Consider the following 18465-nt stretch of genomic DNA (forward strand, 5'->3'; position numbering starts at 1 on the left):
CTATTGGTCCATTTCTACTCTACAGTAATCCAGTCTGTTTCCTGCATGACCATCAGTGTATGGATCAAACCAAAGAGGACGAGAACAGACTACAGTGGACAAGTCAGGTCTGCAAGAAACGATTTGTACAAACTCAGAATTAGGAAACACTCAGATCCATCACACCCAGGATACAACCTCTTCCAGTTCCTTCCCTTTGGTAGGTGCTACAGAGCAGCTTTTCACAGGCCATTGCTTACATGTTGTCTCTACTAAAATGTCCACCACAGCTTTTACTGAAACAAACCATGCAGTAAATACTCTTTGGTTATACCTATATTACACATACTCAAATTCACATAACTCTCTCCCTCCATCTATATATAGAACCAGTTACCCACCACTATGAATAGGCTATACATGTTCATCTGTGGCACATTGCTACTGTCTGTTTCCATGTTCTCCTAGGTACATTGAAAGCAATAAAGAGCATGGAATTAAGAAAAAAAACTGAGCCCAGTTCCTTGAGTGTGTACATGCACATACTCGGACAAAGCTTATTTTGATAAGAGTTTTTTCATTTTTATTAAACACGAAAAGCTAAATAAACGTCTAAAAACATTTAAAATAGCTACAGACGTAATTTTCATTTAGCAATCTTACTTACTTGGGCAGTGCAGACAGAAATTAGTAAAAACAATATTTCATTACAGTATACAGTTTTTACAGACAACAAAGACTGCTGAGCCTGTTAAAACTGGACATACGAGGAGTGCCCCCCTTCGTGGACTCTGCAGTACTCCTGTCCTGGCATGGCTCTCTTCTTACAGACTTTTCCTCTTTTTGTGATGCCATTGCACAGCTGACGGCCTGACATTGAGCTGAAGGCAGGAAAAACAGAAAGATGCCCTTTAACAATTCATATTTCCCTTTTACTCATTATAATGAGGTTATATTGGAGGGTAATTATTAATTCCACAGTTTCAAATAATGAGGTCAGTATACATTGAAACAACTTCTATAGGCCAAAAGCTCTTGGAGACTCTTACTTCTATTTCTGTATGATTTCAGTGAAAACTGGTATCAGTAACATAGCAATGAACCGGCAGCTAGAATCCCTAACATGACATGCTCATTTCAAATGTCAGGGTTCCAGTTATATATACGCACAACCCAAAGTACATTAAATCACAGTCCATATAAACAATTTAGCTCTTCAAACAGAAAAAAATATGTGCATGTAACTGGAGCTACTGACCTGTTGCTGACTAACGATGGAGTGGGACTTGCACTTCGTGAATCATTCCCTAAATCATGCGAGTCAGTGACTGAATCAAAAACACCTCCCAGGTTCCTCAGGGGTATATCGTCACAAAGAGCCTAAAACAGATTTAAATTAAACAATATTTGTCTTGCTTGCCACTAGTGATGCACCGAGAATACAGTTTTTGCATTTCTGAAAGCATTAACTCAGTTTGCTTACCGCTGAAGAAAGTGGCTTTGGTATAAACCTGGGAGTGGAGTGATTTGGTGTACCAATTACTGGCATAAGCCTCGACTCTGGCGCAAGCTTCCTCTGAGGTGGAGACACAGCTGATATGCCAAGTTCACCTAAACACAAACATGTTTGACAGCAAAACTGAGAAGCTGAATTTATAGAAAGAGCACTGCTCTTGAACAGGATTCACTGTAAAAAGGTTCAGCATGCGTTTCCCACCTGATAAAAAGCTGTCCGGATTCAATAGGTCGTCTTTCTCAATGATGTCATCTTTTTCATCTCTAAGCACAAAAGGATAGAAAATAGGTCCAATAGATGCAAAAGGAATCATTGTTAATTTGGTGTAGACAATAATACATGTTCTACTGCCTGAAGCTCTTACTGACCGTGTAGAGTTCAAAATTAATTTTTTACTCGATCAAACAAATCATCAGTTACCAGTTTGAGAACTGACCAGTGAACTCAAGAGTTTCTGATTGAGCTGGATTAAATCATTAGCTAAGTTTAACATCTACAACATGGTGCTCATTTAATAAATTACTGTCTCTATATCAGGGGTCCCCAATCCCAGTCCATGAGGGCCGGTGTCCCTGCAGGTTTTAGATGTGTCCTTGATCCATCACAGCTGATTTAAATGGATAAATTACCTTCTCAACATGTCTTGAAGTTCTTGGTAATGAACTAATCATGTGATTCAGGTGTGTTGACCCAGGGTGAGATCTAAAACCTGCAGGGACACCAGCCCTTGAGGCCTGGGATTGGGGACCCCTGCTCTATATTATAACTGATAGCTGCTACCAGCGTCCATCAGCAAGTAGACGTCACCCCTCTTCCATGTCCAGTTTCAAAACACCAAGATGGCGATGGCCTTAACATTCAGTGAAGTCCGTTAAATTGAACATTTTCAAAGACCAATATGCAAGTTGCAGTTCTAGTGTGCAACATACTCACTTCTGTGGTGTAGATGATGGTGGATAAGAGTTGCAAGGCTGCTTCTGCAGTTCCACAATGGTGCACGAGCTGAGTGGCAGTGGACTGGTCAGCTTTTTCGTGATCTGGAAGCATGCCCACAGCTGATTCACAAACCAGTGACCTGCAGAAACAAAATTCACACTGTGACAAATGCTTCAGAAAACTGCAGCTAATGTATTTTCCTCATAAGTGACTTTATGTTTATACCCAGAGACAGAGTGAGCAGCAGCAGGCTGAGGCTGGTGAGATCCAGCGCTGGCTGCTGGTTGACTTCAGCCACTGCATTCAGAGGCACAGTTAGCAGCAGCATGGCTCGAGAGAAACCAGGACAGTGCAGGAATGTCAGCAGGACTGCACACAGTACAAAGTAGCCTGTGTGTGTGATGCACGTCCATATAGCTGTCAGACTTAAACCTGTTCGAGCAAAAAGCACAAGAAAAAGAATTCTTAAGTCATACAGAAACCTTTTTTTTTTAGTCAAAGAATGTAAAGAATTAATTTCTAAATGTGTCCTGCTGACAGTCAATTATCCAACTTCTCTGTAGCAGGAAAAGACCCTATAAAAAGGGAGTGTGCCCTATTGCTGCCGTGTCTCACCTGCCCATCCGAGGTAGCCCTGGATCATGTGAAGCCTGTCCTCTATGCGGCTCTGCATCTTATCGAGGTAGTGCAGCATGCCTCCCAGGGTGCTGTTCATGCGCTCCAACTTGTTCATCAGGTCAGTGTAGTACTGGGAGGTCTGATCCTGATACTGCAGAAACTCTATCATACTGTGGTCTACTCAGCCACAGGGTGGAGAAAATACAAAAAGATATGTAAGAACATTGCTTGGGGGGGATAGTTTTATAAACTACAAATGATTTCAGCCATTTACCAATTTTCTGATAGATGTCCTGAGCTTGGTGTCTTACATCTGCCAGGTCCTTGACAATCACCTTGTGGCTGTCCTGCACCTCAGAGCCCTGGATTTGGAGATGCTCGCTCACATTCTCTAAAAAAGGTGGACAGAAAGACATGCGGAAAGAATAAAATCCATGCTACGTGATGTGGCATCAGGTGTGTTTACAGAGTTTTCTTAAAGAGAATTGCAGTTCAATATTTTATCCTATTTAAAAGAGGAAAGTTAAAACTTCCAGAAGTCATTCAGCACATCAAACCATCTGTATAAGGTCATTTTCAAGTACTTTGTGATTTGACAGTTTCTTTTATCCATGGTCAGTAGTAAACCCATTTACAAACTGCTGCAATTTGACTGTTAGCACATGAAAAGAGCCTTTATGTCGGATTATTTACAGTCGCGCCCAAAGTCAATTTTAACAGAATAGAATAAGAATACAGAAAAATGTAAAATTCTCACCCATTCTTTGTGTAATTCCCTGAATGAGCTGAGCTACCAGCTCCTGTCCAGAGGCGATGAGAGCTTTTTCCTGACCCAGACGCTCCAGGTTGTCCCTCAGTGAACTCTTCATCTGCTCCTGGCCCTCGTGCAGCTTCCCCTGTTGAGCCTGCAGAGCACTGTGGCCTTCAAGCAGCTTGTCCAGTGATGCTGCAGTCAGTTCTTTCAACTCTACCTGGCCCTCCTGTTTGAAAATGATCCATGAATCCCGAGAAACCACTGATTTGCAAAATAAAAAAAATTATTTATTTATTTATTTATTTATTTTTTAAACCCAGCCCTACCTTCAGGTCCTTCATTGCATCTAGCTGGCTGGTGGCTGTGGAGATGAGTGCATTGACTGTGTGCTCTGCTCTGCGCCGGAAAAGCTGCTGTCGAGTTGCGTAACAAACGGAGCGCGCTCGGTTGCTCACTATGTGGTAAGCATTCCATGTATCTGAATCCATGTCTGCTGTACACTCTTTGATGGTCTAACACATAAAATTGAGATTAGCACACAACATTATATTTTTTTCATTATATTTTTAAAGCCATTTCTGACAAGTACTACAAGATCATATTTTTACCATCTCCTCTGTGCATAGGTACGTCTGGCGCCCCTCAATCTCTGCCTGGCAGTTAAACAGTTCCACTCCGAGCTTTGCGAGCTTTTCTTCTGAGAGGCTGTCACAGCTCGACTTTAGCCGAGCGATCACCTACAGGAGGAGACAAACCAGAGAAACATGATTCCTCTGTTTAAACAATGTATTGAAAACTGTGCCATGAGAATTTTATATGAAAGACACTTAATAACACTGTTCCCCAGCCTTCTCCAAACTTAAACCTAATATTGTTCAAAAACATTTTATTTGTCCGTTGGATTAAATACACATTTTCAAGGCCCACATACCCTGTAATGACAGCTGTCCAATGGGCTGAGCTCCATCTGCTTTGCCTCAGCTAAAAACTTCTCATCTGCAGTTGCCATCTCAAACTGAGCGTCTTTGGCAAGATGTGCTGGAACCACTGTAGCTGGTTGAGGAGGCGCTGCTGCTCGAGGTGCCTCTGTCAGCCTCAGCCACTCAAACAGCCCGTTGACCGCGAGACACTGACAGGCCAGCATGCTGACAGTCAGCAGGAGGTACGGGTAGTGGATGAGGAGGTGACCCATGTCTGGATCAGAACATGACAAAGTGCGCATGCAAATCATCAAACATGGGAAATACATTTCTCATAATCCCTGCAACCACACTATACTGCCAAAAGTAACTGCTCGTCTGCCTTCACATACATATGAACTTCTCATCCTACTCTTAATCCAAAGAGTTTAATATGATGTCGGCCCACCCTTTGCAGCTTCAACTCTTCTGAGTTTAGGTGTGTTTATGGGTTGTTGTTTTTTTTTTTTAATCACTTTTGGGAGGCAGTTACTCAGAGGTGAGCAGTGCTGTAGAGGGTCCTTATCCCATCAGTGTCTGTTCCTTTGTGTAAGGAGTAACAGGATAAACACTGCCACACCCTCATAAAAGGACCTCCAGTAGGACCCTGGTGTGAAGGTCTCTCACTAAACAATCACAGACTTCATGAGGGTGACCTGAGGACCCAACGTCCTCTAGTGGGCACTGTGCTCACTGCCCACACCATGAAGCCTGACTGGCATTTGCCAGAGAATACCAGAATTAGCAGGCCCACCACTGATGTTCCCTGCTGCACAACATTGCCTGGCCTTATGTAGCGAGAGTATGAAGGTAGTTCCTGGAGGAGGACATAGTTGATGTCACTGACTGGCCCCCATGCTTTCCTTACTTTCATCCAGTAGAACATTATGTTTCAACTAATTGAACACCAGCAGGTTGCATCTTAGACTGTCCGGATCTGGGAGGAGATTCCCTCAGGATACAATCACCATGCCCGGACCTTGTCAGGCATGCTTACAAGCATATTGGGCGGGGTGCAGGCAGGGGTCCATACAAACTACTAAGTACCATTATGACTAGCTGCAATTAAAATTTCCGCAAAGTGGACTAGCCTGCTGTATCATTTTTTTTTAACTTTGATTTTCAATACGTCTTTGAATTCAGCCCTCTGTGAGGTGATCATTTTCATATCAGTACAGATATGCAGCACGATTTTTTTAACCCTCAGATCTGATGTGTTGCTTTAATTTTCTTTTTTGTTGTTGAGCAGTGTACAAAAAGCAACAGAGCAAATCAGCCAACGCATCGAAACCATTGACCAGTGGAGAGAAGAACTAAAAATGTTTAACCAACTTAAATCCTGTGGATGTTAGGTGATAACGTGCCTAAACCACAGGGCAAAACCTGCTCAGGGACAGCTTTAGCGAAGAGCCCAAGGCAATGACCCGAGCACCAAACTGCCCAGAGCTCATTCCACTCAGGCATTTATGGAAATGTGCGGACTGGTCAGAGCTGTTCTGGTGGTAAGACCGTCAGCTACAAAACATTAGGCAGGTGGTTTCAACATTGTTGATGATCTGTGCATATTTAAACGAATGTTGTGACGATGTTTAGCATATAGATATTTAGCATTCTGTATATGACTATAAAGTGTTTCTGCTGCATTGGATGCATTAGACAATGTGGAAATAACAACTACCATTTATTTCTCTGATTGAATGAAGATCCTACCGAGGCTTGCCCGGGCATGCCTACTGCTGCAGCGCTCTGCTGAATACTTGCAGTAACATTATTTAATTAACAAATAATCACTTTTGCATAACTTAAACGGGACGGAAACAAAGCTAATTAGCTTACTGTAAGAATGTTAAGTTTTTTCCCCAATTTTAAAATAACTGCAGTCATTAAAAAAACAACAAATTAGCTTATCATATTTTGCGATATTTATGAACAGTTGAAATAAAAACGCCCTAATAGATGCATAAAATAGATTAATTTGTAAACAAATACCTGTTGTTCAAGGAGGTCCTTGACAAGGTAACTCGCCCCCGTCCCCCTCACACAGCTGATTCAAATGACGGTCACTAACTTTCTTCAGCCCGTTTCAGCGTCTCGTCACGACGAGGCCACAACCAATGGAATGGCAGACGTTCTTTTAAAAGGTGCGTTTCATTTATTTCACGGTTGAAACGTCCTGGACGCGGCGAGAAAAAAACGGCATGTGCGGAATGTTTCGCAGAGGATGCTGAGCGGCGCCGCCCACCTGGAACAGCAGCGACAGTGAAGTAAAAACCAAACGAACCAACAGTGGAGCTAGAGTCAGCTGGTTGGCTCTGTGGATGCTCTGGGTAGTGATGGGCAGATGAAGCTTCATGAAGCACTGAAGCTTTTCATCCAATTGGTTCATCCCAGTGCAAAGCTTCTTGAAGCTTCATTTGCTCTAGTAGGACATCTACTGGACGTAAAAATATTAGTTGGCCTGAATTTGAAGAGTGTGGCCTTTTGCACACAGCCTGTAAATGTCAACAACAAAAGGAGTGTGTAAAACATCTATATTGTAGTGATGCAGTATACTGTGTATATTTATACTGGCAGTATGGAAAATGATTATTTGGAAATGCTTAAAATGGAAATGATCATTTACTGTGAGGTGAGGTGTGGTTGGGGTGTGGACAGTAGTTGTGCTTTTGTAACGTTGAGGTATGGACAGCTACACACTGAGGCTTTGAGCCTCAGTCCTGCCTGTTCACATTTTATTCTGTAAAAACTAAATTTTCACTGCTTTTATGACCTTTCTAGTGGGGAGAACATAGCTAGGATTTAATGATCTAACAAATCTTTTAAATCCTTTGTCCTCCACAATGCTAAATGGCTGGGAGTCCTCAATCACCATGCTAACCAGGTCTTCATCTATTTGAGATTGTTCTCCTGAGGAAAGACAATAAAGACAAAGCACAAACATAAATATCACACGTAACTTATAACAGTTGTATAATATTGTTATATCATTTAGTTACATTACTGCATGCTATATTATCATTGCATTTGATGGCTCACCTGGTCTTGCTCCACAATCGGTGTTCCCCTTATTCTCATGCAAAGCTCTGTAGTGCCTAAGCATGGATGAGGTGTTGTTGTTATATCCCAGCTCCCTGGCACATAGCAAACACTTCACCTTGTACAAAAGTAAAGCAGCTTAACATAAATTGTATTGCACCACCAGTATTATGAAAATACATCTTCTGTAGAAATTTACATACCTTGTTGGGAGGAATAAGATCAAAATGTTCCCACACAGGGGAGGACATCCTCCTCTTCTTAGCTGGCTCCATTCTCTCCTGACTTTCTCTCCTCACTCTCATAAACCTCCAAACTGTCTCCAAACTCTCACTAACCGCAACTCTCCATCAAACACCCACATTTTGTATGAAGTCTGAGGGGTTTATATCTGTCATAGCTCGCGGCCAAGTTCGAACCACTTCATGAACCAGTCACGTGGTACAGCCGGGCAGCGAGGCTTCGGACGTCATCATTTTCAGCTCCTCCCATAAATGAAGCAAGCCTCGATACGCGCATCGCGGAAACGCCCCCTCAATTACTCGACACAAGCTTCGAAGCCTCGATACAGAACGTCACATCACTAGCTCTGGGTGCATCCACGGTTTGAATTTAACTTCTGTTTGCGGTTGCCAAAACGACGGATATCAGCAAATCTGAAACACAAATCAGGTGAATAAATGTCCTACCGCCAGCGTTACCCGGTTTTGTTCACGCTATCGTGTTTGTGTCACTCCGTGTTACTTTATGGTTGTCCAGTCAAAAAGAAACACGTGCATTGTGTTTCTAATCGAATCTCTCCTGGATTATTTTCAAGCTATTCCTAGTCAGATGCATGAGCGGGGCTTTTTTTCATGTTTAGAGGGTTTAAAACGCAGAATTGTAATACTTTATTGATTCGGTTTTGAAGATTCCGTGCTAAATACTGCTTAAAGATTTTAAACTAGCAACATCACAACAGCTCCTGCTACAGCAGGCATGCTAGCACCTATTAGCAACCTAGCCGTGTGAACGTTAGTTCGTGTGGGTTTTCACGAGACTGCATTGCTAAGACAATGGACGATTCCTGCATCAAGAAGCAGAACTGGGACGTGAAGGAAACTGAGTTGTTTCTGGAAATTCTCAAGGAGCTGGACATGAAGAAGTGCTTAGACGGAAGGAAAGTGAGGAATAACAAACTGTTCAAAGTGGCACACAGGAGAATGACAGCGGCTGGTTATCACAGATCCGTGGACCAATTAAAGTTCCGCTGGAAACTTCTCAAAAGCGCATACTACAAGTGCAAGCGAGAGCCCGACTCCCCGGCCCCAACTAAAATACAGGGCTGGTGGCGCTATGAAACGACGATGGTCGCTATTATGGAGTCCAGACACCCTCTGGTGGGACCCGGGGTTAACTCTGACAGAAACGACGAGGTGACAGAGGAGTCAGATGGCGAAGCATCAGTACTACACTGGCCGCAGCCCTGCCCGGACAATACCACCCAGAACCTGGATTTAATTGTAGGGGTGATAACCGTGGAGGCGGTGTCGTATGTAATTTACGATGGCGTAGGAGGGCCATTGTAGGTATTAAAATAACTGAAATATGGCGCCTGGGAAGACGGGGATTAATTCCTTGGAAATTCAAAATTTCGGAAAGTAAATGTGTCGAATATTCTAATTTAAAGATATAAACTTATACAACTTTCAAAAGGGAAGACGTTCAAATATTCTGGCAGTATAAAGCCCTAAATTTAGAAGGAGAGAACCGGGATACAGTAATGTGCAAAAGTCTTGAGTCACTTCTCATTCAGTTATTTTGCTAGGAAAACGTGAAATGGGTGTGATGAATTATTGAGAAATCAAAGCATGCATGAAAATACAGAATATAAGGCAAAAACAGTTTGTACAACTCTAACAAGCTTGAAAGTCAATATTTGCTTTGACTGCCTTTGACTTCTTTGTCTTCAAGAATAGATCTCCAGGCGTCTTGAAGGAAATGTTTGCTGCTTTTTGCCTCAGTTAAGATGATCCCACACTGCTTCAGTAATGTTGAAGTTCTGGGGAGATCAGTCCATGACTGATCACGCCCCATTGTCTTTTTTTCTTTAATGTTCCATTATCCAGTTATGCTTTTACTGCATTGGCCATGTGTCTGGGCTTTTGACCTGTTGAAAAATGATGCCGCTGCCAGCCAGGTTTCTGGATAGTATTGCATGGTGGATCAAAATCTGATGGTATTATGGAAGTTTTGGCAAGATCAAAAACGCCACTGGCTGAAATGCAGCCCTAAACCATGACAGAACCTCCACCATGTTTTACCGATAGCTGTAGACACTAACTCTTGTACCTCTTTCCTGACCTCCTCTGGACATCATTTGAACCAAAATTTTCACATTTAGATTCACCAGTTCATAAGACCTGAGCCTCTGATTTTCAACCTAGTTCTTGTTTAATTTGCATACCTCAGCCTCCTGATTTCCCTTCCTTAACAATGGCAAACAGTCTTCCACAGAGACAATTTCTGATGAAACCGAAAAGCCCAAAGCATCACACATGCAGGGTGGGTCTTTGGAAGCAAAAGATAAAGTATTGATGGGTGACTCAAGATGTTTGCACATTACTGTAGATTCAAATATTAAAGTGTCAAATTTAAAATGGGAAGAAAAAGATTTACAAAAAACAAAAAATCAAAAACAGATGCACTCCAATATTGAACTTGTATGTTTGTTATGAAAAATTCAGACTACAACTAAATTTGCAAGAAAACACACCCTTTCTCTGGCTCCATAATTAAACTTAAAATGGCCCAAATATGCCATAATAGTCAGTAGATCATGCTACATGCTGTCATTGTCTGCTTGTTTTTTAATACATCTGGATTACAGTATACACTGATATTAGGTGTAGCTCACTTTTTTAAATTTAAATACAGTATACCTGTCTGGCAATCAGTTCTATATTCATTAAGACTGTAATGTCAGAGTGACTTTCTCAGTTGCTGAAATAAGGTGTTTCTAATATTCTGTCAGGTAAGTAATGGTCTCGAATCATTTTCCAAACAAAACATAGGAAAAGCTTTCAGTATCAACATAGTCAAATTCACATTTTTACATATACAAAAATACACTGCTTCCTATTAAAGTGTTTCCATTACAAGGGTAATTCAGATTCCTGAATTAGTAGGTATGATGTTGTGTAGAAACATGTACAACACTAATAACAACACTATAATATCGATCAACAAAAACTCAACAATTTTAATTCTATATTAATCCAGGTGTACCCCAACAAACACTTAAATTATTGTCTCTGCAACATGTGTCCAAACACCACTGTTATTTTTTCCACTGCATCTTTAGTGGGGTTTATTCATATTTTCATGTGCGCTTCTATTGACTGTCTTTGTTTAATTGGGAGACTGGCAGTTGAGTGTGAGTCACGTGTTTCTAGGTTCAGTCAAACCAACAATATTCAGTTACTCATTGACCACATACAGTGATACAGGCTGCAGTCTAAACACGAGAGAAATCGGATGTGCACACTGACTGGTTTCTGTACTTAAGCCTTTTTTTTGTCCTGCAAACCCAGAACTGGGTAAAGGATGGCGTTTCATAATGACCTATGACAGGGAAACTAGGCTGTGGCAGCATTTACTGGAGGAGGGAGAGGAATCTGATCACTGACCACCTGCCAACTAGGATTTATCATATCTGTGTGAGTTTGTTTTGTTTTTTTTGCTTTAACCTGATTTCTCATAGTAATCGGGTTTCTCATATGCATGGACACAAAGATCTGAACACAAATTGATTGTCTTTGGAGTGGTGACGTTTTTAGTGTTGATTCTTGTCCGGATTCATTCCCTGAGTTTATTTATTTATTTTTGGTCTGTAAAATGTACACAGTTTAATATCTTCAAACAACAACGTGTGAAACCCTTGTTGCAGTGGAAAATGCGTCATCATGGTGATTTTTAATCACTGGCATCATGTTATCTCGATGTTTCTGCTGTAACCTGCTGCCTGCTTTGGTTTCAGATCAAAATGGACCCTGAGATGGACTCTCAGCTTAAGATTGGCTTTATCGGTGCAGGGAACATGGCGTTTGGCATTGCCAAAGGCATCTTATCTGGTGAGTGTAGAGAGAACTGAAGAAGTGAGGAGGACTTGAATGAAGGACACATTAGTATTTAATAAATGTTCTCTTTGTAGGAAATGTCCTTCCTGCAAACGTCAAAGTTAGTGCACCATCCTCAAGGAATCTGGGACGCTTTCAGGTATTGTGGAGGTTTTTTTCCATCTTGTTTATTGTTCTATCATTTAAGTTCTCAGTGTGAACCATTTTGCATTGAAGTAAGCAGTTATGGTGAAGATCAGTTTACAGTTCAGTCTAAAACTGTAGTGAAGCAGCCAGTTATTTTTAAGCAGCGTAAGTATTTGTAACATTTTTACCTTTTCGTAGACATGGTCCCTATTCTGGGAATCAGGTTTACTAACAACTGAATTTTTTAACTCTGAAATGAGGAAAATTCTGGCTTTTCTGTTCCAAAAAGACGGTTAACTTAAACTTTGAGTCAGTCAATCGGTAAACTCTGTGAACTTAACCTGCTCTGAGTTTCTTTCTCTTCCCTCTTGCTGCACCTAAAACAACTGACTGACATCCACGTTCATTTCTTCATTCATAAAGTCACCATCAGAGGACATACTGGAGTAAATGAAACTGCAAAAGTTTGTTTTAAAAATGCTAAAATCCCAGTTAGATGATGTGGTTTTTTTGTAATTAACATGAGCACTTTTACGATCATTCATTCGTCTAAATTTAGGGATGGAAATGGCGATTACATCATTGATCTATGACCTGGTCAGAATATAAAATCTGTACTCCCCATCTTTCTAACGCTAATACTTTGTATAATAATGCAGGTGTCAGGCTGTCAGTTAGGTTCCTGTACTGCTAACATTTACTTCCCTTTATTGTAGCAATCTGTTTCAGTCAAACGTATATAAAACTGATCAATGATCAATCATTTGTCCTCATTAAAAAAAATGTCTGCCACAATTGGGATGTTGGAGATGATGTGACTATGAGCCTGACATGACTTTAAGGCGAAACTGCAGACAGTCTGTTTTCTAAGCAGTTCATGTTAAAATGTGGTCACAGGTTGAAATTCAGTCATTAAATGATGACACCATGTTTTGAAAGGTACAATGTCTGAAATTCAGAATCTGAACTCGATGTATTTTCTACTGAAAATCACCTTAAATGGTCTCATTGGGTCAGCCTGAACCAGATCCACATAAAGGTTTCTCGTCAAAGGTTATTTTAAGGATCATTAAAGCACGTCCTGATCAGAGTCCATTTATCGGTCTCAGTGTTAATGAAGTCAGTTCCTAGAATACGGCCATCATCTTTCGGCTTGCATCAATAGATCAGTGCATCAAAGTTTAGTTTAGATTTTAAAAAACAAGGAAGCGTTGGATTTCTCAAGCCCGGTGTGAAACCACTGGGTTTTATGAAGGGGTATTACAATTTTTCACAAGCCCCAAATGTTTTTTTTCTTTTCTTTTCAGTTGTCACTAAAGCTGACATGGGAGATCTTCTGGCTGTCACAGCTAATCATAAGTGTTGAAAGCTGACAAACAGAAAGTAAAGTCATATCTTAGCAACACTGTGACCAATAGAAATAAAAACTTTATTGCATCTGGCCACTACAGGGCACCGCAATATAATACTGCATTTTCTCTTAACCCTTTCTTATTTTTGTCACTTAAGTTAACTTTGTGTGTGTTTTTACACGAACATTTAATGATTTGAATGTTATATGAATTTGCTCTTTGGAGAGGTGGTTTTTGCATTTATATAGTCTTATACTGCTTGAAAATGTAATGAAATGTATACCACTTTAGATTTGGGGCCTAACCTTTCTGTCTCTGATAGCTGTGATCACTAAGCTTCAGTCTGCTGAGTTTTTCCCCAAAAATGAGTCAGCAAACTGTGTTGTTGGGTTTAATCACTCGTCAGACCACTTTAGTGTTTTGTTTTTTTTCTGTTTTCTTTTCTTTTTCCCAAAAGCATATTTTTATGGTGACTGATGAGTGTTTTACACTTTTCTCACCCGAGAATGGAAAATTATTTTCTAAAACTTTCTTTTTGCAACTTTGTACTGTTTGTTGAGAGAAACAAAGTTGCTCAATAGATTATTGGATTATATCCAATAGATTTTTTTTTTTTTTTTAAATTGACCCAGTAAATGATTAACTGACCATTTAAAGTTTACTCCTTTCCTCTAAACTCTTAAACAGTACTTTGCATGGCATTAAACACTGGCTTGCTAATATCACTGAAACAACACTGAGTCTATTATCATGGCGGAGTTTTAGAAAGCAACATGAACTGTAATCATGTCATAAGCAAATAATTGTAATACTGGAGGATATCTTCCAAGTCCTAGAAATGTAAATGCTTCTGCAAAAATTAACAATATAAAGGAATTGTGTGCCATCAGCATGATTTGATCTTGTGTCAGAGCTAGTGCTTCAGCTAAGTAATATTACACCGGCTTGCTTTTAGGAGCTGGGCATTGCTGTAACTCACTCCAACATAGAGGTGGTCTGTGGGTCTGATGTGGTCTTTGTCGCAGTCAAACCTCACCTGGTTCCGCTAGTTCTCAAGGAGATCACACAACACGTCACTGACAGACACATGATTGTATCTGTTGCAGCAGGAGTAACACTAGCAACGTTAGAGGAGGTGAGTGCCACATAGTTTCTGGTGTCTTTTAAGGGACAGATTACCACTGAATCAGATTTATGTGTTCTTCTTTTGGCCTGTAGTGTGTTTATGTCTGTACTGTCATGGTGTGAATGAGTTTTTGAGATGGCTGCAGAGATGTCTCTCTTCTCTTGTGTATAAGTTGCTCAAAGCTCCCCAATTTGTATATTTTTAATAACTCTGTAGCAGTGTCTCTTTATGGAAATCACGAACCATTATTTCAAATACCACAGATCTCTCTGAGCAGTTTCATGTTCAAGTTTTTCAAGTATTTTTTGTATACCACCTCCATCTACCAATAGAAGAGTGCAGCTAGCTAACATCAGAGTAGAGGGGACAAGGCACAAATAAAGGTTCCAAATAAAGGTATAGTTATATGGAAAGAAAATAGTTCCTACCTGAAACTAATACTACACACACAAATTATATATACAGTGCTTACATTTATCAGATCATCACCCAGTTACATCTTTATGCCACAGCTGAGCTGCCCTAAATTAGCAGTGTATGTAATTACAACATCATTTGGTTCTCTAATGGTTAATCCACCAGTGTGCACAAACTCATTAATAAAGGGGATATTTATAATGCTAAAATATGATTCTTGTTCTTATATTTTTATGAAAAAGCATGAAAAGAGCACATTTTTCTTTATTAATATGCCAGATTATAATTGTTTACTTGCATTCCTAACCACTATTTTAGTGGAAAAATGTTACATTTTATTAATTGCTGACTTCTCAGAAGTTCAGCATGCTGACTCAAATTTGGGTAAAATAATATGAATTCAGTATATCTTTGCAATAATATTTACAGGTTACAAATTTTTTTGGTTTTTATTCTTTTTATTTAATTGTACTTGTGTGCATGCACAAATTTCATTTTAGGGTGAGCTGTAACTTTCAATGCTGATCTACCTATATTTGTCCTCTCTTTTAACTTCAAGCTCCTTCCTGAGAACTCTGTTGCCATCCGGCTGATGCCAAATCTACCGTGTTTAGTTCAGGAAGGTGCTCTCCTGTTTGCTCGAGGATCACACGCAAAACAGGAGGACGGCGCACTACTTCGCTCCTTGTTGCATCGCTGTGGTTTGGTGGAGGAGGGACCCGAAGCCTGGATTGACATCCATACTGGGCTGAGTGGGAGCGGAGTAGCCTTTGTGAGTGTCCTAGATTTTATTTCTTTTGATTGGTTTATTTGTTTTATCTGAAGTCTTTTGCCGCTTTTTCATTAGTACCTACTCGGATCGACTGGTTTTCCATTGCAGCAGAGTACAACCCAATGTGTGTGGTTGTTGTTATAGCAATGTGTCCGAGCATGACATGACGTAATTAGTATGCAGCACGAACACTAGGGATGGGTATCGTTTAGGTTTTATCCGATACCGGTGCCAAACCGGTACTTTTGAAACGGTGCCGGTGCTTAAACGGTGCTCAAACCGGTGCTTAAAGAATGGAGAACACAAAATTGGTCCAAAAACCTCTCATGTTCAGCTGTTTTTTTTTTTTTTTTTTTGTAAAAAGATAACAATGTTAGCCTTTTCTGCAGCTATAGGGCATATATGGCATCACTCTTGGCTGGAAGCAGTGCTTAAACAATGGAAAATACACAAACTTTGTCCAAAAACCTCTCATGTTTAACTGTTTTCCACTTTTTCTTTGGTCATTTTAGCCTTTTTGGCCAGGGTGAAGGGAGTATCTGCCATCAAACAAGAAGACAGCCGCATGTAGCTATGATGATGTTTGCTAGTTCACCTTACTGCATTAATGTAATAACGTGGTTAGCCTACTCAACGTAAATTACACACGGACAACATTAAGCTACTCACGCAGAGAAGAACGGCTGCTGCTGCCATCATCATCCGTCATCATTTCTGCTACACTGGCAGGGCTAGGGGCCAGGACTCTCCTCTTCGGGTTCTTGGGGGATGTTGCTAACTCCGGGTCCGATAACAGGCAACCCACCCGCAGTAGATGTGCTCGGTGTGAGGTCTCGCAGCAAGCTATCAAATACGGCGCATTTCTCGGCTTTTACAAAAAACGCTATGCGTCGCCAGGTGTTTCATCGGATTTGAGGTGTTACCTCCTTTGACAGTATCACAGTATCAGCTTAAAGCACTTGTTGCAGGCTGCTGAGTTTGCATATTTTGCTGTGAAGTACAGCCAGACTTTTGACCGCTTCGCCTTGGGCATTTTAATCTGTAGCTCTGCTCTAAAAGAACGTACGTACCTGGACCCGCCTACTATCCTCGGAAACGTAAAATGATTGGCTAGAATCTAAAGTGTATCACAGCTCAGGAAAAAAAGCACCGAAATGTGCGCTGCTTTTCGGTCTGGTTACTACCGTTTATGTCAGAACCGGTGCCATCATGGCACCGGATACCGGTACCCATCCCTAGCGAACACTACAAAAAAGGTGGATGTTCAGGCAAGAATATACCTGCTGCTCGCTCTGTGGCTTTTCGACAGACTTGGGGAACATGGCATTGCTTTTGGTAGGCATTTAACCCGTTGCTGGGTTTCAGAAATGGCGGTTTTGATTTTCATGAACGAGATGCTTTCATAACACATCAAATGACACTCCTAACCGGCCAATCACTGGCATGCAGTCTGGTGACATCTTTGTTCATGTTTTATTCTGATCAGTGAGATTCTTCTCTGCAGGTGTATCTTTTTGCTGAAGCTCTGGCAGAAGGAGCTGTTAAAATGGGCATGCCAAGCGCTCTAGCCCACAGCATTGCCTCTCAGACTGTTCTGGTCAGTTTAACACTTTGCTCACTTCTGTTTTACAACAGTTCACTTCAGAGCTCTGACTCCTGAGTGTCCAAATACAATATTTGAAAGCTGCTATTTGCTGCAGGGTGCTGGAAGGTTGTTACGTGATTCCGGGAAGCATCCAGCTCAACTTCGCTCGGAAGTCTGCACGCCGGGTGGAACAACCATATATGGGCTTCACACACTGGAACAAGGCGGTGTGAGGGCGTCAACCATGAGTGCTGTGGAGTCCGCCACCGAGAGAGCCAGGGAACTCGGCCGAAAGTCAACAGCAGGGAGCAGAAAGTGATGGACAAATTTGCCTTTAAGAACTACTCATTAGACTTTTAACTTGATAAATACCCAACATGGACACACTGGTTCTAATTTAAAAATAAGTATCAATTTTGATAAAGTGTCATGTTATCAGGTTCTGTTCCTTATTTTTCTGTTAGTTTTGGAGTCTTGAAATCAGCTATTAGCTGACAGCTCAGACTTAATTTCTGACCTTCAAAACAAAAGATAACAAGCCACTGCAGCAATGAGTCAGTTAGCCTAATAAGAAACATTAATAGGCAGCCATATGGATAAATCATTTAAGATAAATTCGATAAATTCTTGTTTTAATTTGTTTTGGGAAATTATACACTGAATATTGTTAGATCTGAAGTCAGTGGTCAGCCAAGAATCTGACTGACAATGTGTTACCCTTTGACTGCGGCCTGATCCACAAAGCATGTGCTGTGGGTGTAGAAGAGGGTGGACAATTTGCTGCGTCTTAGGCCACATGGAGCCCCTTCTCCATTAGCAAGGCCGCAACTTGGACCTGAGGCCCAACTCTTCCTGCTCCAGGAGAGGTGGGCCTCAGTTGGGAATTCCTCTGAAAAAGCTTGAGTTTGCATTTAGGGAGGAAAGGTCTGGTCTCTTTATAGACTGCAGCCCAGACCTGTGTACACATTAAAAAAATGAATGAATGGGTGTGTGTATGGATGGATGGACAAAATCATGAGTTCACTGATAACAAAAGGCACCATAAAACTAATTGTAATCTTGAAAAATAAATTTCCAGACAAGTCCATTTAGTACCTTTTCTGGCCCTGAATAACATTACATAGTTCATCTGCCAGTGCGTCATATGAGTCAAAATTCAAGACTGTTCACT

At 41.0% G+C, this 18465-nt stretch overlaps 2 protein-coding genes and 1 long non-coding RNA gene across 6 annotated transcripts; 1 reads left to right on the top strand and 2 right to left on the bottom strand.

Moving 5' to 3' along the window:
• Window positions 1-483: 483 nt before the first annotated feature.
• bmb (brambleberry) lies at window positions 484-7095 on the bottom strand. The gene is made up of 13 exons (XM_084909371.1): window positions 6752-7095; window positions 4735-4997; window positions 4412-4540; window positions 4130-4315; window positions 3807-4029; window positions 3324-3440; window positions 3047-3226; window positions 2657-2863; window positions 2429-2570; window positions 1697-1758; window positions 1463-1590; window positions 1238-1359; window positions 484-860 (listed from the first exon to the last, which is right to left on the bottom strand). Exons 2-13 carry the CDS (start codon window positions 4993-4995, stop codon window positions 731-733), a joined length of 1887 nt encoding a protein of 628 aa, XP_084765497.1. The 5' UTR covers window positions 4996-4997; window positions 6752-7095; the 3' UTR covers window positions 484-730.
• A 490-nt stretch (window positions 7096-7585) lies between these two features.
• On the bottom strand, window positions 7586-8165 carry LOC146369782 (uncharacterized). The gene is made up of 3 exons (XR_014797300.1): window positions 8002-8165; window positions 7799-7916; window positions 7586-7669 (listed from the first exon to the last, which is right to left on the bottom strand). It is a non-coding gene; the product is annotated as an uncharacterized LOC146369782 (long non-coding RNA).
• A 172-nt stretch (window positions 8166-8337) lies between these two features.
• pycr3 (pyrroline-5-carboxylate reductase 3) lies at window positions 8338-18379 on the top strand. Of its 4 annotated transcripts, none has more exons than XM_084909373.1 (8): window positions 8338-8470; window positions 11371-11496; window positions 11817-11910; window positions 11991-12055; window positions 14350-14529; window positions 15497-15709; window positions 17214-17306; window positions 17410-18379. In XM_084909373.1, exons 2-8 carry the CDS (start codon window positions 11404-11406, stop codon window positions 17611-17613), a joined length of 942 nt encoding a protein of 313 aa, XP_084765499.1. In that variant the 5' UTR covers window positions 8338-8470; window positions 11371-11403; the 3' UTR covers window positions 17614-18379. The 4 variants fall into 4 exon arrangements, with proteins under 4 accessions (XP_084765499.1, XP_084765501.1, XP_084765498.1 ...); XM_084909374.1 differs by lacking the exon at window positions 8338-8470 and adding an exon at window positions 9223-9300; XM_084909375.1 differs by lacking the exon at window positions 11371-11496.
• Window positions 18380-18465: the final 86 nt, after the last annotated feature.

This window comes from Perissodus microlepis, chromosome 17 (assembly GCF_051167445.1).
Source record: "Perissodus microlepis isolate ML-2025 ecotype Zambia chromosome 17, ASM5116744v1, whole genome shotgun sequence".
In the NCBI taxonomy this organism is placed as follows: Eukaryota; Metazoa; Chordata; class Actinopteri; order Cichliformes; family Cichlidae; genus Perissodus; species Perissodus microlepis.